This window comes from Chelonia mydas, chromosome 1 (genome assembly GCF_015237465.2).
Source record: "Chelonia mydas isolate rCheMyd1 chromosome 1, rCheMyd1.pri.v2, whole genome shotgun sequence".
In the NCBI taxonomy this organism is placed as follows: Eukaryota; Metazoa; Chordata; order Testudines; family Cheloniidae; genus Chelonia; species Chelonia mydas.
Window position 1 is genome coordinate 21,629,851 of NC_057849.1, and position 26,427 is coordinate 21,656,277.

General features: G+C 41.4%; 1 protein-coding gene across 6 annotated transcripts in view; it reads right to left on the reverse strand.

Annotated features, from left to right (window-relative positions):
* DLG2 (discs large MAGUK scaffold protein 2) overlaps positions 1 to 26,427 on the reverse strand; it is a 1,449,547-nt gene that overhangs the window by 694,384 nt on the left and 728,736 nt on the right. Inside the window, exon 1 of one of the 6 annotated variants that reach the window (XM_037889104.2) lies at positions 11,112 to 11,421. The exons of 4 other annotated variants lie outside the window; for them this stretch is intronic. In XM_037889104.2, the coding sequence (XP_037745032.1) occupies positions 11,112 to 11,189 (78 nt within the window). In that variant the 5' untranslated portion in view covers positions 11,190 to 11,421. Of the gene's footprint in view, positions 1 to 11,111; positions 11,422 to 26,427 lie in introns of those variants that run through there. One more of the 6 variants, XM_043528363.1, reaches the window with a different exon arrangement.

The following is a 26,427-nucleotide window of genomic DNA, read 5'->3' on the forward strand; positions in this document are numbered from 1 at the left end:
CCTCTACCTAAGAGGGGTCTCCCACCAGTATGTATTAGTAATCATATACACTGCCTTTTAGACAATTACAAAAAAAACCCCGCAAGTTTAGTTGCCATGTGGATCTGAATTATATCTCAATACAAGAAAAAAAACCTTATAATTAAGGCCAAACCACCACCACACCCACCTCCAATCCGGAATCAAACTTAATCCCCTACTAATGCTATTGTGCTAAAGCAACAGGCACACTGATGAGCGAACACAGATTTGGGGACAATTTATACCTTCAAGTCACGCTATGGGTACCCGCATGGCCCCACAATATGCCAACATCTTTATGGCTGACTTAAAGCAACGCTTGCTCAGCTCTCATCCCATAGCGCCCCTACTCTACTTGCACTACATTGATGGCATTTTCATCATATGGACCCACGGGAAGGCGGCCCTTGAAGAGTTCCACCTAGATTTCCACCCCACCATCAACCTCAGCCTGGACCATTCCACACAAGAGATCCACTTCCTGGACACTACAGTGCAAATAAGTGATGGTCACATAAACACCACCCTATACCAGAAACCTACTGACCACTATACTTACCTACATGCTTCCAGCTTGCATCCAGGACACATCACACGATCCATTGTCTACAGCCAAGCCCTAAGATACAACCGAATTTGCTCCAATCCCTCTGACAGAGGCAAACACCTACAAGATCTTTATCAAGCATTCTTAAAACTGCAATACCCACCTGGGGAAGTGAGGAAACTGATTGACAGAGCAAGACGGGTACCCAGAAATCACCAACTACAAGACAGGCCCCACAAGGAAAATAACAGAACACCACTGGCCATCACATATAGCCCCCAGCTAAAACCTCTCCAGCCCATTATCAACGATCTACAACCTATCCTGGAAAACGATCCCTCACTCTCACAGACCTTGGGAGACAGGCCAGTCCTCGCTTACAGACAGCCCCCCAATCTGAAGCAAATACTCACCAGCAACTACACACCACACCACAGAAACACTAACCCAGGAATCAATCCCTGTAGCAAACCTCATTGCGTATTCTGTCCCCATATCTACTCTAGTGACACTATCAGAAGACCCAACCACATCAGCCACACCATCAGAGGTTCATTCACCTGCATGTCTACTAATGTTATATATGTCATCATGTGCCAGCAATGCCCTTCTGCCATGTACATTGGCCAAACCGGACAGTCCCTACGTAAAAGAATAAATGGACACAAATCGGACATCAGGAATGGTAACACACAAAAGCCAGTGGGAGAACACTTCAATCTTCCGGGACATTCTATAACAGATTTGAAAGTAGCTATACTTAAAAAAAAAAAAAAAAAAAAAAAAAAAAAAAAAAAAAACTTCAGAAACAGACTTCAAAGAGAAACAGCAGAACTAAAATTCATTTGCAAATTGAACACCATTAATTTGGGCTTGAGTAGGGACTGGGAGTGGCTGGCTCATTACAGAAGCAGCTTTGCCTCTCCTGGAATTGACACCTCCTCATCTATTGTTGGGAGTCGACCTCATCCACCCTGATCGAATTGGCCCTGTTAACACTGGTTCTCCACTTCTGAGGTAACTCCCTTCTCTTCATGTGTCGGTATATTTATGTCTGCATCTGTAACTTTCACTCCATGCATCTGAAGAAGTGGGGTTTTTACCCACGAAAGCTTATGCTCAAATAAATCTGTTAGTCTTTAAGGTGCCGCCGGACTCCTTTTTGTTTTTGTGGATACAGACTAACACGGCTACTCCCTGATACTTGACACAGGAGTATTAACACCCTTTTCAAATGGAGAATTAGTTGCACAAATCCTTTTGTAGGGAGATGGGAGCATCTCCCCACATCCATAAAATACAATGCATGCAAAGAACATTTAAAAGGCTGTTCCAGTGGAATGTGATAAAGCTGGTATCTGCTCTTGTAAGAAGTACTAAAGGTGACATGTTTCAGAGTGGTAGCCGTGTTCGTCTGTATCAGCAAAAATAACGAGGAGTCCTTGTGGCATCTCAGAGACTAACAAAATTATTTGGGCATAAAGTTTCATGGGTTGGAATCTACTTCATCAGACGCATGGAGTGAAAATACAGGAGCAGGTATAAATGTATGAAAGAATGGGGGTTGCTTTACCAAGTGTGAGGTCAGTCTAATGAGATAAATCAATTAACAGCAGGATACCAAGGGAGGAAAAATAACTTTTGAAGTGGTAAGAGAGTGGCCCATTACAGACAGTTGACAAGAAGGTGTGAGTAACAGTAGGGAGAAATTAGTATTGGGGAAATTAAGTTCAGGTTTTGTAATGACCCAACCACTCCCAGTCTCTATTCAGGCCTAATCTGATGGTATTCAGTTTGCAAATTAATTCCAGTTCTGCAGCGACTCCAACGTGAAGCTGCAGAACTGGAATTAATTTGCAAAGGTGACATGAATCAGTATGGCAGTTTTCCCTTCCCCTATCTCCAGGTGTTCACTCATGAGTGAGTTACAATTTGTTCCCTGGTCTTCTTTACAAGAGCACAACTGCATTCTTTCCCTTCCTCAAGGCTGGTGGAAATTATACAAGATATCCTTTAGTAAAGAGGTTTTAAAACAGGGAGGTGGATTTGTTACAAGGATAAAATGTTATATAGGGGGTTGACTGCAACCAAGTAGAAAACATGTTTTGCCTTTAACCAGGGCTGGATTAATTCTCCTGTGGGCCTGGAGCTATTAGATTTTATGGGGCCCCTGGGAGTTTGGAGTTGGGGAGTGAGAAGGGGTGAGCTCTGACCAGGGATGGGACAGCAGGAGGTTTGGGGTGTGGTCTCTGGGTGGGAGTTTTGGTGCAGGAGGGGGGTCTGGGCTGGGGTAGGTGTGCAGGAGGAGGTGCAGCGTGTAGGTTCTGGCCAGGAGGCACTTGCCTTAGCCCTGCTGTGCCGCCACCCAAGATAGGATTTCTGCCTGCCCTGGCTCCGTGCTGATCTGCTTCCCGAGGTGGCCGGCATGTCCAGACCATAGGCAGAGGGGTCAGGCCGCTCTGCATGGTGCACGCTGCCTGTGCCCACAGGTGCCGCCCCTGCAGCTCCCATTGGCCATGGTACCCAGCCAATGGGAGCTGCAGAGTTGGTGCTGGGGGTGGGGGCAGCGTGCAGAGATTCCCTGAATGCCCCTCGCCTAGGGGCCACAGGGGCTAATCAGCGAGCCAGTGCTTGCAGCTCCAGCCCTGGGGGGGTTGGGGCACTGAGGCTCGGGGACCGGTGTCTGGCCCACGGCACAGAGACTTGGCACGGGCTGGATGAAAAGAAGCAGCGGGCCGCATCCAGCCTGCGGGGCCCCACTTAGCCCGAGGCCTTGGACTGCAGCCCCTAAAGCCCCTGCATTAATCCGGCCCTGTCTTTAGCGCAAAGTTCTAAAGAAAGGCACTGGTGGTCTGTGGGTTCTATTGCTCCTTTGGAACCCCAGTGAAATCATCTGGGCAAAAAACATTTTCCCCACCCTACAAAGATTCCCCCGCCCCCATTCGGCATTGGGGCAAACACAAGACCTTCCACAGTTTTTCACAAAAACTAGAGCGAAAGAGAGAGTGAGCAACTTTAGAATAGCCAACAGTTAAGGCACCCATCTGGGATGTAGGAGACCCAGATTCAAATTCCTGCTTTGAATGAGGCATGTACAAGCCCTGACTACTCGTAATTTTGGAGAGGGGGGGCCTCTCCCTCTCGTTTTTAATAGAAGTTCCATCCTGGACCCAAGAAATTTTCTTGACAAAAATTTAATCAAAACTGATCCTTTCCCATACCAAATTATGTTTTGGACAAATCAGAATTTTTTTTAAACCAGAAAAGTTTAGTTACAAAATTATAATCAGCTTTACTGAGGACCGAGCAACTACTGGAAGGTCCAGGTTAGCAAAATGTACAAGCAGAGTAACTAAATACTGAAGAGAGATAATACTAATTAGAGATAAGAGAGCCTATGTCCTAAGTTGATGTTTTATTAATTTTGTTCATCTGAATTGTTTTCCACATTTCTTGTGTGTATGGTTTCTCTGCTTTTGTTGTCAGTAAATACTGGTATGAATTAATCTCTCTCACTTATCTCAAGTTAGCTAGCTGGAGAGCTGCTTGTAAATAAAAAAGGGTTTAAAGGAAGATACATTGCCCTAATTTGGCCTACTGTTAAGGCAAGTTGCATTAAAAATAAAGGTACAGGAGAGAGATTAAGGATATACACTCTGCCATGAAGAATCAGTTGATAAAGGTAATAGCACATATGTAATATACTTAGACTACTATAAGGCATTTGTCTTGGTACCACATGACATTTTGATTTAAAAAACCTATAAAGATCTAAAATTAACATGGCACACATTAAATGGAGTCAAAGCTGGATATCTGATAGATCTCAAAATGTAATTGTAAATGGAGAATTGAGCTATGTTTTTAATGGAGTCCCACAGGGATCCGTCCTTGGCCCTACACCATTTAATATTTTATTAATGACCTGAACGAAAACAAAATCATCCCTTGCAAAGTTTGCTGAGGACACAAAAATGGAAGGAGTGGCAAATAATGAAGACAGTTTCACTGATACAGAGCAATACAGATTACTTGGTAAGCTAGGCGCGAGCAAACAATGTGCATTTTAATACAGCTAAATGTAAACATGTATATCTAGGAACAAAGAATGTAGGCCATCCTTAGAAGCAGCGACTCTGAAAGAAGATTTGGTGGTGTGACACTCTGGCCAAAAGGGCTAATACAATGTTTGGATGCAGAAATAGTGCATTGGTGTAACCCCTGCTGGAATACTGTGTCCAGTTCTGGTGCCCACAATTCAAGAAGGATGTTGATAAACTGGAGGAGGTTCATAGCAGAGCCACAAGAATGATTAAAGGATTAGAAAAGATGCCTTATAGGGATAGGCTCAAAGAGCTCAATCAATCTAGCTTAACAAAGAGAAAGCTAAGGGGTGACTTGATTACAGTCCAAGTACCTACACAGGGAACATTTAATAGTGGGAGCTTCAATCTAGCAGAGAAAGGTGTAATACAATCCAATAGCTGGAAGCTGAAGCTAGACAAATTCAGAATGGAACTAAGACATTTTTAAGCGTGAATAATTAACCATTGGGACAATTACCAAATGCTGTAGTGCACCATTGGCAATTTTTAAATCGCATACTAAGATGGTCTCTACTTCAAAAGGAATTATTTTGGGGAACTTCTATGGCCTGGGTGATACAGAAAGTCAGACTACATGATCAAAATGGTCCCTTCTTGCCTTGGAATCTGTGAATCACTATTTAGTCACACCACTGATTGTATTCTATAAACATTTCCAAAGACTGCTAGTGCATTTCTAGAGAATTGCATTAATTATACACTCCAGCTTTATCAGCCTTTTTTAAGGAAATATTTTTTCTGTCTTTTTGTAAATACTACATGTTTTGTTTTTGTAGCCAATCCTTAACCTCCAAAAAAGCAAAAGTACAACTAGTACCAAATACATCATCATACTTCAATACCAAGGTCCTGATCCAAAGCCCATGGAAGTCAACTAGAAGGCACTCATTGCCCACGATGCGCTTTGGATCACGTTCTAAGTGCCTTACTTAAAACTAGAGCTGTCAATTAATCATAGTTAACTCAAGCAATTAAAGCAAAACAAATTAACTAGATTAAAAATAATCTGTTGTGATTAATCACGAGTTTTAATTGCACTGTTAAACACCAATTTAAATTTAAACACCAACTGTTAAAAATACCAATTTAAATTTATTATAAATATTTTTGGATTTTTTTCCCTCCTTTATGCTGCTTTACCTGGTGAGGGTCGTGGCGGAAGCATGAACGTTAGGGAGGACAAGACCTCCCTTTCCTCCACAACAGGTTCCAGCTCCTCCTGGGGGATTCCCCAGCATTCCCAGGCCAATCAGGAGATATAATCCCTCCAGCATGTCCTGGGTTGGCCTCGGGACCTCCTCCCCATGGGATGTGCCTGGTGGAGTTCCAACAGAAGCTCCTTATCAGTTGCCTGAAGCATCTCAGCTGGCTCCTCTCGAGCCAAGGAATAGGGGCTCTACTCTGAGGCTCTCCTGCATTGCTGAGTCCCTCACCCTGTCTCGGAGAGTAAGCCCAGCCACCTTGTGGAGAAACCTTATTTCCACTGCTTGTATCTGCAATCTTGTCCTTTTGGTCATTACCCAAAGTTCATGACCATAGGTGAGGATGGGGACGTAGATTGACGTATAAATCGAGAGCTTCATCCAAGAACTCGACTCCCGCTTCACCACCACGGATTGGTACTGCGCCCACATCACTGCTGCCGCCGCACCAATCCGCCAGTCAATCTCACGCTCCCACTTACCATCATTTGTGAAGAAGATCCCTAGATACTTGAACTCTTCCACTAAAGGCAGCTGCTCCCCGCCTCACCTAGAGAGAGCAGTCCACTTTCTTTCAGGAGAGGAGCATGACCTCCGATTTGGAGGTGCTGATTCTCAGCCCAGGTACAGTGCTCACTTTATATTATTTTTTTTACAAATATTTGTACTATAAAAAGATAAAGAAATGATATTTTTCAATTCGCCACATACAAGTACTATAGTGCAATCTCTTTTTCATGAAAGTGCAACTTATAAATATTTTTTTTTACATAACTGCACTCAAAAACAATGTAAAATTTTAGAGTTTACAATTCCATTCAGTCCTACTTCTTGTTCAGCCAATTGCTAAGACAAACAAGTTCGCTTACATTTACGGGAGATAATGCTGCCCACTTGTTATTTACAAGATCTCCTGAGAGTGAGAACAGGCCTTCACATTTGCACCGTTGTAACTGGCATTGCAAGGAATTTACATGCCAGATATACTGAACATTTGTATTCATACTTCGACCATCTTTCCAGAGGAGATGCTTCTATGCTGAATTTAAATTGGTATTCAATTATTGATTAAAACTGTGATTAACCACAACTATTTTTTTAATCTCGCGATTAATCATTTGACAGCCCTACTTAAAACCTTTTACTTCAATGGGAATTCATAATGTTCAAAATCTGAACATATTTCATTTTTATTTATAATTCCACCACTCATTATGTAGCTGTTTTCTTGAGAAATTCTAAATCTGACACTATCTGCATTTTATATAGGTTTATATAACATCTGCTCTGTCTTCGTGATATTATGAAGCATTCTCATGAGGTGGCTCATATTGTGAACTACAGGAGAGAGGTTCTTAGAACTGCAAAGGCAATAAATAAGAGCACTTCAACATTAGAAAAACAAGAAGTACAAGTCATTTGAAACAAATATACTTTTTTGTTTACTGCCTTTTTGTGAAAATTCATCACTTTATGTACACATTTAAGAAAATAATAGATTTTTTGATTTGGTGGGTGAACTGAAAAACCAGAAAAATATTTGGTTATTTTCTAACAAATTGATTTTTTTTTTTATTATTTTTTCCTCACCAAAATAAAAATCCCGGAAAAAGTTAGACTGTGTCCATTTGAAATGACATTTTCCACTAGCAATGTCAATTTGAATCAATATTTCATTTCTAAAACGTTATTCTGAATCAATGTTTTCTTTTGAAATTGTCATTTTGAAATGAAATGTTGCCATTTTTTGTTTTGAAAATGTTGAAATCAAATGTTTCAACATTTAAGTCTTTGTGGATTTTTTAGTTTAGTTTTTTCAGCCAAAACTGTACACTGAAATCAACCCAAACAGTTTCGGTGCCCCAAAAGTTGCATTTTTGGCAAACGTACTATTAAAAGAAATTTCACTGGAATTATTGCTATAATAAAGTGGCCCCACACAAAGTAATTTTCTTTTAAAACAAAATATAGTATGACAATCAGAGTATCTTCCACTCCACTGTGTGTTGATCTTTAGTGTTCGTCTTAAATCAAATGGATTAATTGCTCAGTTACCTTTCTGCACCACTTCCAGTCATTTGCAATACTTATTTTTACAGCTTAACCACATGAAGTTAACATCTCTTGATTTTTGCTTGATTGCAGTTTAATGAGAAAAATTCAAATTATCAATCAAAGGACTTGTCTACATGGTAGGGTAACATGCTCTATGGGGGTATGATGCACTATGGGGGGTGTGATTTCCAAAGTGCACTAACATATTGCACATTAATTAATTGGTCTCCGTAGAATCTGCTGGTGCACACTAAAAGTTCCGTATGTAGTACTGTTTCAAACAATTATTTGAAAGCGAACCAGCAGGGTCTACACAGTACATCCTCAAAGTACTTTACCATCTTTAATTACACAAGTCTCACAGGCAAGACCAATTGTCTTAAGTAACCTTTTCTCAATATTGGCAGTCTTCCCTCTTAACTATATAACGACTTCATAGCAGCACTAGTAGTAGTAATATAGTATCAAGAAGTCCCAATCAGAATTGGGTCCCCACCATGCTAGGTGCTGTACATACATAAAACTCAGTCCATGTCCAAAGGAGTTTACAGACTAAAAAAATACAATTAATTATTACAATTTTTCAAAATGCCTCTCTTTATCGAAGAGAAAATTGGAACATTTTTAAGGGAAGCTAGTGGAGGTAGACAAGGATTATCCCGTTTTTTACTTATGGGGAAACTGAGGTTCAGAAAGGTTAAGTCTGACATCTGAAATTTATGGCAGAGACCGTTACAGAGCCCAATTCTCCCAGTTTCTAGTGCCTGGACTTAGATGACAAACTATTATCTTTTTTCTGCATACATTTGCTGGTAAAATCTTTGGTTTTAGATTATTATATTGAACGGCTCGTTACTAAAAGTATAGCTAATTTAAATCGTGAGTGCGCACAGAAAAATATCAACTCTGTTTTCAGGTAAAACTATTTGAACAAGGCAAAACGAGCTAATAGTTATATTGATTATTCAACTGAGCAGCGCCAATAACATAAACCTTACAAAAAAAAGTCAGACGCTTTTTTCATTTACTTATTGTCCGTCATGTTTTCAAATCATTTTTTCCCTGCTACCAAATTACTGGACTGCAGATGTCAGTGTTTATCAGTTTCCGATCATCGCTAGCGTGCAAGAGGAAAACCTACATGCCATACTAGGCCATGGATTTCCTCCTGCTACTGGTACATCATGGTGATTTATGAAAGGAGTTCTAAGTCACTGGAAGCACTGCGTATGGAATGAAGCCTGAAGGATGAATCCTATCCACGGCAATAATCAAGACAAAAATAAAGATGAATGAAATCTGAGCACAAGCATGGTTCTGTATTTTGGTTCCTAGGAAATTCCAGTAGAGAACGTACTGGCCCAGAGCTCATGTAAGCATTTCCGCACAAAACTCTCAACAGCAGCTCTCAAACATGAATACCATTGAACCCAGTAGGGTTCACAACTGCCTGATAGAAGTCCTTATAGAACTGAATAGGGATTAACCCAACAGGTTTCCACAAAAGCTATTCTATAAATAACTTAAGAATCTAATAGGTAGTGATAGGTTTACTATATTTGAATATTATTTTAAACTAAGCAATAGAATTCTATAGCAGGAATGCTGTTTTCTATTAAATTCAATTGTACTTTTCCACAGAGGTTCAATAAGATTAAAAAAAAAAAAGAACACACACTTGTTTTATATAATGCATTCTAGACCAGCTTTAAAACTTCTGAATGTGTCTCTGTCCAATGGATACTTAATCCCTCAGCTACTATTTTGGGGTACGGGAGGGTGGAGGCTCCCATGGGAGGAGGTAGTCAAGGCTTACTTGTTGGTTTTATTTCTCCCTCTCCCTCCCACAAACAAAACACACCTAGCACAGGAGTTTATATGGTACCACAGATGGTTGCTTTAGTGAGAGTAACAAAAAAATGATAAATCCCACATTAAGAAAATGGAATTTGTGAGCACCCCCATAAGAATGAGTAAAAAATTATCACATGAATAGGATTTCGAGATAATTTTCTAGGATGTTGATGTTTAAGGTACAATCTGCCATAGCTTTGGTGCTATGCATTTTTGCCACCTGGAATCTTGGAAAGAGAGGGCAGTCCCCCCCCAGAATCATAAAAACAGTTTACTTCTGGTTATCACTTGCTCCAGGTAAAGAGCGTTTTCAGCTATCAATGAATTCAGATGAAGGAGGATTGTGCATGCTGGATCTGTGATTATATTACAAAGAAATGCCAAAGAAATAATAAAGAAACCTTTTTATGAATCCTTTTACTACATCAAAGACAAAAGAAAGCAAGGGAGCCATCACATGAGAGTAATGAAGGCAACTTTACCGCTGTACAGTTCAATCGGTTGTCCCCAACCTAATGCTCAGAGTTCTAATTTTGGTGAAATCGTCCCATTTTAAAAATGGTGTCTATCATTCTGTTAATTCAACACAAAGATGGACTACAGATCTTATAGATAAATACCTTCTATAAATCAAAATGGAAGACTTAGTCCCAGTGCTCTTAACTCTAAATTCTAACACATTTTTAAGTTTTGTTCTTCAGGGAAAGATGATAGAGGCATCTTCGATATGAGGACTTACAGAAAACAGCTGGTTAAACAGTCAAACGTTTTATAAAAAATGATCTTATGACGGATGTAAAAACAGGGTAAAGAAATAATGCTAGAAACCAATGACTAATGGATACGATGTTAGCCATTTATTTTTAATATAGCTACTTCCTATTTAAATAGGAGGGATTCAAGCTGCAATACAGCATTTCAACAAGTACCATGAAATAAAATCCTCAATCATTTTAACACTTAACATATTCCGTTCTGATTGGTGCCATATTAGATAAATATATACAAGCAGCAAAAAGCAATCGTCGTTTCAGACCCTAATGTAGTCATAAAAATAATGCAGCACAGCAACAAGTTTACTGGAGTGTTCCCTGAACCAGATGTACAGCTGTTTATTTTTTCAAATGAAGACTTTGGAAATGATTCTCTCTTCAGCATTTAAACAAACTGACAAGCACAGAAACATGAATCAAGAATGTTTGCATGAAATCACATAAATAGTGATAGGTCATTTTCAGTTTATTAAAAAACCCAATCAGATCTACTACAGTATGTAGCAGGCACCTTACATGAGAGTCAAGGCTAATATTCCCACCAAGAACATACCTTCTCTATTTTTGCTTTCCTGGCATTATGCACAAACCTGCGTCCCAGCTTCTTGGCATACCAAATAGAGGCAAACATTGTAGTGATTGTTCAGATTTCAGTCTGGATATGCAGCACAATAAACTTCCACCAGAGCTCAAATACAAGTCTAATGATGGTAAAGGTCTCGCTACTACGCTGTTGCTTTCTCAGCTCCTGTCATAGTGGTTTCTGAAAAACCCTGTATGACCAGTCTGCAGGTGTATTTACATACTGCCAGCAGGAGGTCCAGGGTGAGGCATCTTTGCATCCAGCTCACATCCAGTCGGCTAAGTGCCTGTCTGCAGTTCTTTAGCACTGTCACCACAAACTACATGTGTGTCAGTATGAAAGGAAGCTGCAGTAAACTAGTGTAGCAGACAGCTCACCTCCTGCTTCTTGTGTTCTGAAATTTAACTCTTTGATTCTTTTTCATTTGCTAGTATGCACTGACAGGAACAACAGTTTCAATGCAAGATACACAGTACCACAGGTTAATCAAAAGGGGCAGAAGTGCTGATAGAATAGAAATGCATATTCACTATTAGATGAAGGAACAGGTGTTTTACATGGCCAAATGCAATTAAAATATGAAAGAGAAATGAGTGAACTGATTCACTGATCACACTGTTGTAAGTTGTATATATTTCTCTCCGGTTTTTCAGTTGACAAATTAAAAAAACATAACATCCATTCAATTTATTTCTTGATACCAAATGTAGCTTTAAGAGATGTAAGACTCACTTGAGGATCTTTGCTATGTGAACTCATTCATTATGAAACAAGAAACTGACATTCTTAAATTTGCTCTTTAAGTTCTGCCTTATCTCAGCTTTGTTTGCTCCTCTTCCTTTAATCACTAGTTATTTTACATGGAGCGGTGAAATGCTTACAAATGCTTATTTTTTACACCAAAACAACAATCTGCTGCTTTCCTTTTGCCACATACCTCAGCTTTAACCCTTCCATTTGCTTTGCTGTTAAATTCTCTGTTAAGCATTAGGCAGAAATATATCCTTTTTGGCTGCAGATTTAAGAAAAACAACCAGATGTTCCTCCCAGCCAAGGGCAGTTTTCAAGCCATAAACTTACAGGGTTTCCAGCAGGGCTTCACATTTGATATTAATTAGCATCACAGGACAAATCCCAGCCCAGGCTCTCCCCGTCCCAAGGCTATAGAAGTGCTAAGAAGTAACAGAACCATGCAGGGGTAGAATTTGTGGAGCCCACACCCAGGAATTACTTCTGCCCCGCCATGAGGGTTGGGACAATTCACGATTAGCAGTGACTGGCCAGTAAGCCGACTGTTAAATCGTTCCAGTAGCTACTGCACTCCTTGGAATTAATGCACAAGAGCTTCCATGGAGATGGATCTAGTAAAGCTTCAGGGCCTAAGAGTTTGGGAAGGAAAGGATTCCTCCCCAGTTTAAGACTCCCATGCACAGCCCAGCCACATGCTGGTGTCCACACCAGCCATATGGCTGGTCAAAAAATGTCCATGCAATAACAGAGCACTAGCCTGCTGGGTGACATTGAATAAGTCTCATCAACTCCCTGCGCCTCAGTTTTCTCACCTGTAAAATGGAAACAGTGATACAGACTCCTCTGTAAAGTGCATAGAAATTTTCACAAAAAACTGTTTTTGGCAAAAAATTCAGGTTTCTTGGGAGTTTTTTTTATGCAAACCTGAAAGATTCTAACTAAAATTTTAGTGTCTGGTGAAATCTTTGGGAAACTTTTTTTTTTTACACTGCCAACCAATTCTAATTAACTTAATTAATACCTAGTTAATCCGGTCAGTCCTAACATTACAAGCCAGGTCATCAGAAAGATTGGGCAAAAACTGGCATATCTGGAGTGAGGATGTTGAAAGGGAGTTACCAGTCCCATAGTACCGTTCTCCTCTCCCCGCCACCCGCTGGACTCTAAAGAAAGGACAGTTGAATCTCCAAAGTGCAAAGACTGATTAGATTCCAGTGCTGGGTTTACAATGGCATGGTGCCCACACTCAGAAGGGGCCCCATCGCCCAGACAGTGACCCTGTGTCTCCGCACTCCACCTCGAGACCCTGCCCCCACTCAGCTTCTTCCCCCAAGGCCTCGCCTGCTGCTTGTTCCTCTCTGCCCCCTCGCCCACTTCCCCTCTCACTCTTCTCCACCCCCTTCCCCCCATGTGAGCTGTGGGCAGAGCCTAGGGAGAGAGAGGCCAAGTGGGGGCGCGGCCACAGGCCAGGTACTAGGGCTCACAAAAAAGATTAATTCAGCCCTGATTACATCAACTTATAATCAGGGTGTGCTACACGATGCAACTTGGCATCACAGGAGGAGGGGGGTATGCAGAGTGACCCAGCTTCAGGGGGTATGCATTGTGAGGTGAATCCTCCGGGAAAGGATTGTTAACCTTCATCAAAAGAACAATGCCCTGGAAGAGTCTGCAGAAAACTGAAGACCTCATATTTAAAAAGGAGTAGCCACGGATCAGAAAAATAGAAGGAAGAAAAAGTAATGTCACTCTGATGCTTTTTAACCAACACTATAAATTTTCATGCAAATTATAATCCTACTTGCATATATACACATGTACTGGAACATTACTCCCCCACCAAGTTTTAGACACCAAAAAAGTATGCTTTGAAATTGCTTGAGTACTATTCCATGTGAATGTATTTCTTCATCTTTTTTAGAGAGAGAGGCAGAAAGAAAGCCACTATTTATATAGAATTTACAGTATTATTCTTCTGTATGCACAGCTGCTTATAGCCAGTCAACAGAGGAAATCCAAGTTCAAAGACAAATCTTATTTTCATGCCTTACTGCTGGCTTCATTAGTGGCATTACTGATCTGTTATTCACAAAAATATGAAGTAAACAAAAGCCAAAATTGCAAAGCCCCATTGAAAGGAAAAGAAAATTGTTCACTTAATGAAGAAAAACAAGGCAGCATAGTAGAGAGATCATTTCCTCCACCGACCCAAAAAGTTATAGACAAGGGAGGGTAAAAGAAATGGAAGAATTATAAATGTATTTCTAAAACTCAAAACCACAAATATCCCAAAAGGTATACTAAAAGAAATGGTCAGATTATAAACCATTTCATTACAGTTCCTTCATAAACTAAGCATTCAGAAATAGTCAAAAGTGGGCTTAATGGGATCTGTACCTCCCGATTTTTTTTTTTTTTTTTTTTAACTGTAACTATAACAAAGCCTTGTTTTACAGAGATGTTACAAGCTGTACTGCTTTAGAAAACTGGAGCTCCCAGCTGTGGTCTCTCACAGGAGGAATAAGTACTATAGGTTGATCAGTGAAGTGCTGTGTTCAAGGACAGACAGATGCATGTGATTGTGTAAGACTACAATTGCCAATACGAGATAATCAGTTAAGAGCAAATTTTACAAGGGGCTTCTTGCTGGGAATGAGTGGGTGCTTTCAATCAAATGTTCACATGTATACCATATATTAAATAGGATTCTCAGGATTATGTGAGCAGAGCTAGTCTGTAGACAAATCTGTGGATGCACAAACAAAATGAAGTGGTTGATTGCTGCCTCTGATAAAATCCTATTATTCTTATGACATCACCTGTAGTATTGAAATAAATGGCAAGTGATGCTCAAAGTATTGAAATAGACAATTATTTCAAACACCTGGCTATTTGTTGATATACTTCATATGTCATTTTTGACTGACAGCCTCTTTTTTCATTTTTAATAGTTCCATTGTACTTAAACAGCACATATAAAGCAGTGCAGCTTAGCTTGAGACAGGGCATTCATCTTCACTTGTTAAGGGATGCACAAGTGGTGATGTCATCCCTGCTGTGGTGAATATACATGTCTCTATAGTAAGTGTGTGCGCATGCAGTGTAGAAAATAGCCTCTTGCGCTCCTGCCAGCGTGTGTGTTTATTCAAACACACACAACAGACAAAATGTATATACATCACAGATGAAGTTGATAATTAAAAATAAAGTTTAGCCATATAATAAAGCAATTTCTATAATAATATTAAAACAGCCGTATTAGGAAAAGGTTAGCCATTTAGGGCCTGGACAGATCCTGAGCATCTGCTACTCCCAATGAAGCTTTAATTCCCATTCACAAGTTAAAGGAGATACAATTAGGGCTAGTATAGTAACCCCAGCCCTGGGTTTATCAATTCACATCAGGCAGAGCAGGGTGTGAGGAGAAAGAGGAAGAGAACAAACCAGGAGATTTCAGAAATGGATTGGACTGATCGTATTCAACCATCCGTTTTCCCTCCTTGAGAATGCTATTGTTCCAGCTGATCTTCCAATACAACAACATCATGTTGTGAAGGGTTATGAAAAGCTGTACTAGTCAGTGCATCTAGAAGTGCTTGTGCCACTTATTTTGAGAGCCCAGCTCTTAGATGCCTACCTCACACAAAGGCCAATGTAGACAGCGGCTCTGGAGAGCATTTTCAGAGTCTGGTTTCATTGCTATATACAGGGTTCTTACAGGATGACCCCTCCTCCTTTCTATTATAAACAGCATTTTTTCCTAGACATGCCCAAAGTGACTATGTCTGCCTCAGCAACTGCTAAAACCCACTCTGCCTTATCTACAAAGATTCTAAATTCCTCATGATCGGGAAGAGAGAACAATGATTAATAATGATACTTTGCACATCTGTAAAGTCTTTCACTAGAGGAGCTCAATAGTTTCATGAACAAATTAAACTTTATCACTGTCAGATTGGTATTTTATAGATGAGGGAAATGAAATTGTTTACAGGTTACATGATTCATCACAGGTGATGTAGCAAGTCAGTAGCAGAATCAGGAATAGAGCCCAGGAGTTCTGATTTACAGTTACTTGTTCTAACAAAAATGAAAGAGGAGGTGTGACAAAGTGGGGTTTTCCCCCTTGTTACGTTGTACGTGAGTCTTACTGGTTTGCATGAATACTGTGCGTATCTCAGTTTCCCTGCATATTGCACCAAAGCATAGGCAGTGGGAATAATGGTGTGTCACTTTTGCTGAGGCCCTCGAGGACAGGGGAGGCTGCCCAGCTGCGTGCATATAAGCAATGGACAGTGCCCTTCGTAACCTGAGAACCAGGAAGGGGATGTGACCAGGTGACATTTTGCCCAGGAAGCAAGACAAAGAGCAGGAGGAGGGGCAACGGGCATGTCGGGGGACGGGCAGTGGGGTCCAGTTCAGTCTCCTGTTTGGGACCCAGAGGAGGGAGTCCAGGGGCTCCACACCCTGGATCCCCTCAAGATGGGCTTTGCTGGAAATTCCCGATTTCTGTGCTAACAAATTCTGTTCTACACTGTGTTCCTGTCAACTAATAAACCCTTCTGTTTTACACGCTGACTGAGAGTCACTGCTGAATGCAGAATTGGGGTGCAGGGCCCATCTGGCTTCCCCAAGGTCCCATCCAGGTGGACCCGCTGCAGGAAGTACATGGTGAGAACAGGGGTGCTGAATGTTCCAAGGTCAGACCCAGGAAGGCTATAGCTGAGGAGGCTTTTTGCCCTGGACAGCGTGCCCTGAGGGGAGTCACGCTACCCCAGAGTCCTGGCTGGCTTCATAGAGAGCTGTTCCAGAGCACTGGGCCTGTGACTCAGTGACAGAAGGAGAAGGGAAAACAGATGAAAGGAACATTGGAGCAAGAAACTGAAAAGCAATAAAGATGAAATGGTGGATGCTGAGGAAGGCAGTGGCCCATTTTCTTCTTTTTCGTTTTCCTGGCTCTAACTCCTATAGCCCTTCTCTTGTGCCGGGTCACTTTGCTCTAGAGATTCTCGCCTCTGAAACTCATCTACAACAAAGGGTCATCCCTGGCACTAATGTAACCCTTAAATTATGGGCAGCTACTGCTTGCAATTTGGTGTACTGGTACTATGCAGCATAATAGTGTAAGAGAACAAGGAAAGTTTTAAACTTAGCCAGTTCTCTCTCCTTTCCTCTTTTATTTTGTTAAGCCTTGGAGTGCAGACAGACTTAACTATGGTACTTAATTTTGATTTTAGAAATTGATTTTCCACTCTAAAATCTGCTGGTGCTTGGGAAACTCTAGCGAGCCACACAATTAACATTGCAAACTTTAGCAACCTTTTAAAAAAAACAAAAAACCCAACAACTTTAGTAACGCCAGTTTTGCTCTTACCTTTGCCTATGGTTCAGCGTAAGTTTGTCAAAAGTACCCAAATAACTTCAAAAATTTCTATCAGAGAAACTTGTTAAAGTTTTTCTCAGCAGTTAAAGTAAACAGTTCAAAATAAAAGTGGCACTGAAAAACCCTAATTTACCATTAAACTGCTCACATTCTTGCGACAAATGAAAGTAAGGAGTATACTGTTAACATCAGACTTGTATTTGTATGGTGAAATAATAAAAAATAATAAATATAATAAACCCCCCCCACACTTTATCCTTGAGGAGGGAAAGAGAAAGAATAAACCACACATGACAAATGCTAGTCGCATATGTTGCTAGGGCACTTCTTGGAAAGTACTCAGACACAATGGTGATGAATGCCATGTATAAATGAACAGAATGCAATTAATTTCAGTGAGAGGAGGCTCATACTCTTACCATCTATGTATCTATGTTAGGACGTATATGGCCCCCATCACTGAAATATCAGAATGCCTCACAATCTTTGACATATTTATCCTCACAACAACCCTGTGAGTTAAGGCAGTGACCACTTTGGCTAGCCACCTGAATATATACTAGGGAGTGGGGGTCAGGCAGGACAGTATACGGGCAACTAGCCCAAGCCTTTGTCCGTGGTGCTACTGTCAAAAAGTGAAGGTAATTGTAGAGACTCTGATCAAATCGGTGTGTGGTGGGGCGGCTGCCCCACACAGGAGGGAAGAGTTAAAGCAGGCCAGAGGGAACCTGCGCAGTTAGAGGAGGGCTCACTAAGCGAGCCAATTGGGAGGTGGCTTGTTGCAGCGGCCAATCAGGGGCCATTTATAACGACTTCTCAACAGAGCAGAGAGAGTCTCTCCTTGGCCTGCTAGGGAGAAGGACTGGCTGCCTAGGAGCACTGTGGCTAGAGCCGTGCTGGGCAGGGTAGCAGAGCAGAAGGAGCTTCTGGCTCCAGACCGAGGCCCTGGAGGAAGGGCAGATAAGGTGCTAGGGCTGCCTCCACTTGCCCTGAGGGAAGTGACCAACACAGACTGCAGTTTGCCCCTGGAGCAAGGGATTAGGCTGGTAACCGTAGCAAGCCACTGGGGCAAGTGGCTGGACTATCGACTGCCGGTTCCCCCAAAAGACAGCTGAGCGGGACACAGCCGGAGGGCTTTGCCCCAGAAGAGGACGCCATGGCCCGGGGAGCGACGCGGGTCACAGAGTGGTGGAGACAGAAAAGCGGGAGTAACTGCGAGCGAGACACCACTGGAGGAGGGTGCCCTGCAGAAGGACTTGAGCTAATTCTAGAATGGCCAACAGGAGGCGCCATGGTGGTGAGTCTCACACCATTACATGGTGGAATAGGGCCCAGTGTAATTGCCATAAAAATCAGTTTGTACCTCTTTACCAAGACACCTTCCTCTCCTCATTCGAACCCTTCCTAACAAAGCTACAACTGCACTGCATACAATTTTGCTCTGTCATCCATGAGAAGAAAGTCAATTGAACAGAACCATCACTGGTCAAAGAACCCCAAGATTTTTTTGGTGGCTGAAATTGTCAAGTTATTTATCAAGCTTTCTTCATCATAAAATCAGAACATTTGACCAGCTCTAATGCTCACTGGCAGTCTAAATTGTATGGGCCATCAGCCTTCACCTGGGCTCCAAGCCTATGGAATTTTAAAAAACTCTCTGCTCTATGATGGTATTTCCAGGCAATAGTTTACTTTTTATTTCTAAATTTCACAGATGAGCAATCCACCTTCATCCCTTTGCCAAATCAGCTATTGTCACTCCAGACACTTCAACATTCCTCTCACATGGCATTTATGTGCTAAAATGGAAACAATGGAATAACCTTGCTACCCTTGAAACCGATGGAAAAGCCCCTAACAAAGGAGGGAAGAGTATCATAAAAGCAGGTAATTGGTCCTTGTTTCCCTACCACCCCGGCAATATCGTAGTAGCTTTTCACTTTCCATGTGTAGCTGTTGCCGAAGCAGAATGCAAAACAGATAAGGGACAGTTTGACCCTGGCTGGACACATTTTGAATTAAAAACACTTGGCTTGCCATGATCAATCTTTTGCTCTTCAGACAGCAGTGTGCCAGGATAAACAGCTCCACGCTTTGTGGAGCCCCTTAATCTGGATAGGTCTTGGGAAGGAGGTGGAAAGGAACTCTGCTTTCTGCAGTGGGTTGAACTAAAGTGCTGTCTCCTTGCTTCAGTTTCAGAGAATCAGGCAGAAAGTAATGAGACAAAACCACACTCCTAAATGGTTCCGAGGTGACATGGGAATACCTATACAGCATACAAGAATAATCACCTGCAATAATTAATAAATAATAATAATAATCACCTGCAAGGTTGCCTTCAGAAACATTTTAAAAGAATGATTCTCAGTGTCATTGTGGGCCAACAAGAACTGCAAGCTTAAGGGAAGGCAAGGGCCAGTTGCTCTACCACCTAATATGACAGACAAAATTGTCCACTGGTTAATAGAAAAATTCTCTTATTTCACCAAATCGGACTGGGCAGAGATCAGAGTAAACATTTCTCAACATCCGAGACAATGAACTGCTAATCTGACACTCCCTCAGTGCCAGCATAGAGGCTCTTCCAGTGTTGCAAACTCTGCAATTTTATCACTAGTCTCATGGAACTTCATATTATTTCAGAAAAGGCAGCTGCCAAAATCAAGCGATAGCACAAAGATCGCAGCTTTCATATTAAAAAAAAAAGTTTCTAGCCCTCAAAGCTGATGGGAAAAGCTTGAAAAACATGACTTGTGTCACCTAAAGCCTCAGAAGCCAAATAAAAAGAAAACAACTTATTCCTGTTTCGGTTTTTTAAAGTCACCAAGTTTGAAGTCAATTCCTGATTTGTCGGGGTCTGACTCATGATTTTGAGCACATGGAGATGACAATATTGCTCTGCCCTGACCAATGCTGGAAGCCCAAGAACAGTGGGTTATCACAGCCATGATCAAAAATAAAAAGTGTTAGTTTCATAATATGCAAATTAGCAAACATGGTGGCCTTCAAGACTAGGTGGATGTTCTAGTCTTTCAATGGTGTTTGAGGGCGAAAACTCAGATCAAGGACATATATCACTTTTGCAGATGCCACCTACACATCAGCTGTGAGAAAAGCCACCACCTCTCATCTTTTGTTTTAGTAGCAGGTAACATGGAACAAAGGAGCCCTGGTTCATTCTGCTGGATTCAGAGTTAGACCTATGAAAGGATTTGCTGTATTAGTTAGGGGTTAAATCTTAAAAGCGACAGATTATGTGCAGCAATTGCATGGGCATACATGGTCAAGTGGGTGCATAAGATGCCTCTCACCCATTCTTTCATGGCTGAGCAAGGGTCTCCCAGATAGCATGGACAGATTTCTCCTGTGCTCTTTGGAGTACTAGCCTCTCCACATCATCCAACAAACACACCAAAGGGAATGATTTGCTCCACCTTAATGGACAAAGCAGATTACTCATCCACCGTGCACAGTAAGCAGCCCTAGAAGAGATTGTCTCCCTTGGGAGATGGTAGACTCGGAAAAGGTAAGAATTTCACTGGGGATTGGAAACTCCTGTATGAATGAGATTATTCTCTTCCAAGAGGGAGTTCCCCCTGCCATCCGGAAGCAGACTTTGGAGACAGGAGACAGCATGGTAACAGAAAGGGGCAAGAGCAGCTGATTCCTCCTCTGTACAAACATAGTAGTGTGACCCTGAAGGGCTATCACCCATAACATTCTGGCCACCTAAGAATATCCTATATTTCCCCAACTCTTCCCACAGTACTGAACAGGCTACATTGTTTTCACCACTGAGGCTGCAGGAGACCTACTCACTGGACATTGCTTCAACCCCTTCACTTGTACCTCCAGCTTATTTGTGCTTTTGAATTCACTGTTTCAAGAGTCTGGAGCAGCTTTTGCATGCTCCTGGTTGCTTCTGCAAATACGGTCTAGGAACTCAACCAATACCCCAAACCTGCCTCTTGAAACACTGACAACTTGTGAATGCTCATACCTCACTTTTAAAAATCCCCTATAAAAATAAGCAATTCAACCAACTGATTGCATACTAAGTTACTCTACTGTAAGAGAATTGAGTAGGATCTTTTATGAAAGTTTGTAAAGCACAGAACTGAATACTCATGAGCTGTATAAAAGTTATGGTTATGAATGCATGTATATGTATGTAAGCAGATTCTGAATGAACTTTCCCCTAACATCCAGTGTTGAGCTGGGGAAAAGGACTTCAGGAGCTGATCTCCTTTGCCTGGACACACCCACCTGCCTAGGTGCTCACCATGATGGAATTGCTTGCCCAAATGATCACCTGTGGCTGGTGTTGGATTCCCCAATCTCCTGGTTATTGGGGCAGGAGTAATAAAGGGTTGTTATCCTTGTTGTGTGAACCCAGGGCAGCAGAACTGTACCTGGCATACCCTCCACTAACAGCTGAAATCTCTGAGAGCTGAAGTGGGTGGGCCTGAAGACATCTTGGTGAGTGGCCAGCGGGGTGGCTGTTTGAGAGGCGTGGTGAGTGGGCAGCCAGGTGGCTGGTAGAGAGGGCCAGAGCAGAGCTCAGCAGAGAGGCATGGCAATCGGCCGTTGGGGCAACAAGCAAGTGCCCGAGCAGCAGAGAGTGTAAGATGCCTCCTTGCCCACCCCCTCCTTCTACCCAGGATAGGAGATGGACCTCTGAACTCTGGGGCTGCACTGGCCAAGGACAGCAACTGTGTCCAGAGTACAAAGAAGTGATGGGCACATTAAAGCAACTTTTGGGTTGCTGGACTTAAGAACCTGAGAGGAAAAGGACACTGCCCAACTTACTTAGGGGTGGGTCTTTTGTTCATGGTTTATGTTTATGAACCCTAGTGTTTCCCCAAATTAATGCTGAGTTACTTCCCTCCTTTTATAAAAAGTTTTTGCTACACTCATACTCTGTGCTTGCGAGAGGAGAAGTATTGCCTCTTAGAGGCACCCACAGGTGGTGGGTAATTGTCCCTGGTCACTGGGTGGGGGCTCGAGCCAGTTTTGTGTTGTATTGTTGAAAAGGAACTCCTAGATATTGAACCCTTGTTGCTGCTGGCTCCAAGTGGCGGAACGGTTACATGTATATATATAGACAGCATCTCACAACATGGTGATCAAGCAGGGAAGGGGCTCAATCAGACAATAGTGGCTTCAGAACCATTGTCCCACCCAGGAAAAAATCAATGAGGAACCATCAAAGCAAATAGGAACAGTTTGAAACGGAAAATAAAATTACAGCCTTTGACAACTAAGAAACAAGGGCCTTTTCCCCACCTTGAATACCTGTACTGATTAAAGAAAAAAACAAAACAAAACAAAAAGCCAGCAAACCCTTTTAAAATGGACGAGGTTTGAAATGAAATCCTTGGACAAACTGAAGGACAGCCTGCAGGTAGGAAGTTGTGCATGAAATCCTGGATCCTCCCATTAGCTAGGGGGCACATGGGGAAATTGTTCAAAGGCAATAGGTAACTTGTATTAGAAAAGGGAGTTTATCCAATAGGAAATGTAAAGCCCAAGGTTGCGTTTTTGTTTATTTTCTGTGTAATCTGTAGATGTTTGCTTCCCTTACTATTTCATCTTTGAATCTGTAGTTTTTGTACTGAATACATATTTTGTTTATTTTTACCCCAAGCAGGTCTCTGCTGTAGAAAGTGTGAGGACTGTGCACCCAAGTGAACTGATAACTGGGGGTGAGGGGGCTGGTTTCATGCTTTCAGCAATGCCGAACCAGAGGGGTCCAAATGTCTGGTAACTAAGAACACAGGGAGGAAGGATTTGGGGAGACTCAGGACTGGAAGGGCTCTTGGTGTCATCCTGGAAGAAGTAACTAGGCTGATGAGAGCAAGGGAAGGACCTTATGCTTGTGCTGGCAAGTGGTGTCAGGGATTTGAACCACAGGCACTAAGGCACCCCAAGATTACATCTCAAGGGCTGACAGAACCCCATACTGGTCTGGGTAGTCGACAAAACGTCACAGGCACCCATAGGGCTCATTTGTATCCGTGAGGCCTTTTGAAAACTACAGTTCTAGGGACTAGTCCAACCCACAGCCATAGCAGAATCTTTAACACATTGGGATCACAACTCAGGCGCTGTGTCCCACACCTGCTAACCATGCTGCCTCTTACAGTTTTTTACAAAAAAACATCAGCAATATACTGTAGATTACAGCCACATTATTCACAGGTACTGGTTATTTGCAAGGTAAGATAAGCAGATGGTACAATCTTTAAGCCTCAGTTTCAAGTTGATGAGGACTAAAAAGCCCCTGTGATTAGCTCTTCCAGTATGAAGCGAAAATCACTATTAAAGCATAAGATACAACATGACATTCTTTACATAAAGCATTACTGTTAGCGTGCTTCTAGGAAACGGCTCAAAAATGAAACGTGTTGTCCTCATGTATTTCTGTCCTTAATGTGGAAAAGGGCAGATTAATTCATTGCCTCCAGCCCACCCACTGTGGGCATAGCGCACATCAAGGTATGGCTGTCATGAAGAAACAGCGTATGCTAAGTCTTATGTTTCTCTTCACCCTTTGTGAGAGGGCACTGAACATTAAACAGCATACCAGCAGGAGTTGTGTCTCCAGCTGTTTCTTGAAGAAGGCATACAATCTGTTTCGGTCTCCATCGCCTTCACTTTTAATACATTTAGGAGAGCCTCATCTCATTCACTGAAGACAAAGGTTTCATTTTCAATTAGATCTGTGCTGGAGGTGGAGGAGCAATAACAAGGCATACTAAATCACAGGCACAAACAGCTAACAAATAGAGAAAAATACAATACTACGAATATATAAAAAAACAAACAAACACAAACTGATGTATTTTAATAGCAGCAGGTCCAAAATTATACAAAGGCTCATTCCATCTTCAAGTCCAAGATAATAAAATGAGTTATAACCCATTTACACTAAACTCTGGGCTTCATAAAAGAAGGTAATTTCTCCATAATACTTCTCCACACATAGTAGACTAAATGTAAGGGAGAGTGCATCTGATTTATGGTAATATTAAAAAGCATGGTCCACTTGGCTTATGTACATTGATAAGCTCTTGTAAAAGCAACCAAGTACACCCTCAAAACATTATGGAATATTACATAAAAACAAACCGTCTTTACCCATGTGTCTTCCTTGTGTCTAATTTTAAATTATGATGATATAAATAAAATATGATTCTAAACTACCACCATAATGAACTATAACCAAGTTTAAAGTTACACATTAAGAACATTTGGATCTTATTACCATAAGATTTGTAGCTGATTGATTCTATATGCCAAACTCATCCCTGGGGCAATTCCACTGAAGTGAACATAGCTACATGAGAGATGAATTCAGCCTTAATGTTTTTAGGATATTTCACTTAAAAAACTCCTTATGGCTAAACTCCTGTTGAATTTAATGGGAGTTTTTCCTGAAGAAGAAATTCAGAATTTATCTCACAATCAAGTGAGAATGTATGCTCTTTTAAAGCAGGAGCTGTCTCCCTCTCAGTGTTTTGGAAGTGCATAGCAGAAGTTTGGGTGTTATTAAAAATAATAAAAGACTGCAAGGCTGTGGAAGCAGGGAGCTTGTCCACTACATATTCCGTAAAGCACTAAGCATGCTGGGAATTTTTTTAAAAAGATGCCTAAATATCTTGGGCAAGTCAGGAAAATTATACCTGTCATCAGCACCCATCAAAATGAAAGCAATTCAAAGCACACACACATAGGGTTAATTAGCTAGTTCTTAGAAGTTAATTAATTAACTTCTTTTGAACAACAACAACAGGTCCCAACAACTTGATTCATACAACTATACTCTGTTTTAAAAACAAATCCTAAAATATTTGAGAACATGTCCAAAAAAGATATCATTTTCACTTATCAGGCTTGTGATAACATGTGCAAATATTTTTGAAATGCCCCACAGGTCAGAGAAAATACAAATTGACAAATAGAAAAGCTCCAAACTGGTTTATAAAATAAACAGTGACTAGCATTTAAAACACTTAACTGAAATCTAATCCTACACAGATGAAGCAGAGAGGTTATGCAAGAAGTAGCAATTTATTCTTTGCTCAGCAGCCAGGATAGGGCACTGCTTTAATAATCCACACTACAATAATTCTTTTTGCATGAAGTTTTACATTTCATATTTTAATTGTGATTAAACAATTTCTGCGTTGTTTTATGAAGTATATTAGTATTATTTAACAGCACTTTAATTCTTCCACAGAGATGGAAGAATGATTCCAAACAGTTGAAACATATTCTGTATCAATATTTTATGCTGTACTGGAGTAGAGTGGAACATTATCCATTCAGAGTTTGAAATGCAAAAAATTCAATAAGTGCATAACTTTAATTAGACTGCAGCTGAGCAGAACTGCTCATCTGGCCTGCTTAACAGCTGGTCCAAATCTCTTGAGCAAGGGGCAGAGTCTCACAGAAACATTTTATGAGGCCACACACTAAGAAATACAGAATTTTATTATAAAGGCAGACAGGCTGTTGAATATATTTCCAATTCATGAAGAAAATTTGGTGCTTAAGTGGCCAGTATGCCATAAAGTGGGAATATGCTTAGATAGCATATTCTTCCTATTGTCCTCACAATCGGGATCAGCAGCTCTTGTTCTTAGTCTCCAAGCATTCTTGTCAAGCGCATCTTCCAAGCTGACACCACCTTCATGTCCTCCTTCAGCATCTTGAACCATGTTTTTCTAGGTCTTCCTTGTGGTCTTTATCCCACCATGGCTACGTGCTCTTGTACTCTCTGGCCAATATACTGCACATCTCATGGTCTCACATGGCTACGCCATCTCAGTCAATACTCCCTCAGCTTTTCCATGATGGGAGCTACCTGCATTATTGCTTGTATTGTTTCATTGTATAGCCTGTCAGCTCTTGTCTTACCCAGCTTCCACCTGAGCATTCTTCATGTCAATAGCGTGAATAGGAGTTCTTCTCTCTTCCTCATTGGCCAGCATTCCAACCCATAAGTTGTGGCTGGCCCAATCATGATCTTATACACTTGGCTTTTTAATTGGCTTATCGTATTCTTAGAGCAGAGAATTCCTGTCAACTCTCTCCATTTATACCAAGTGCTCTTCATGTCACTCCTAACAGCCGTGTTCACATTCCCAT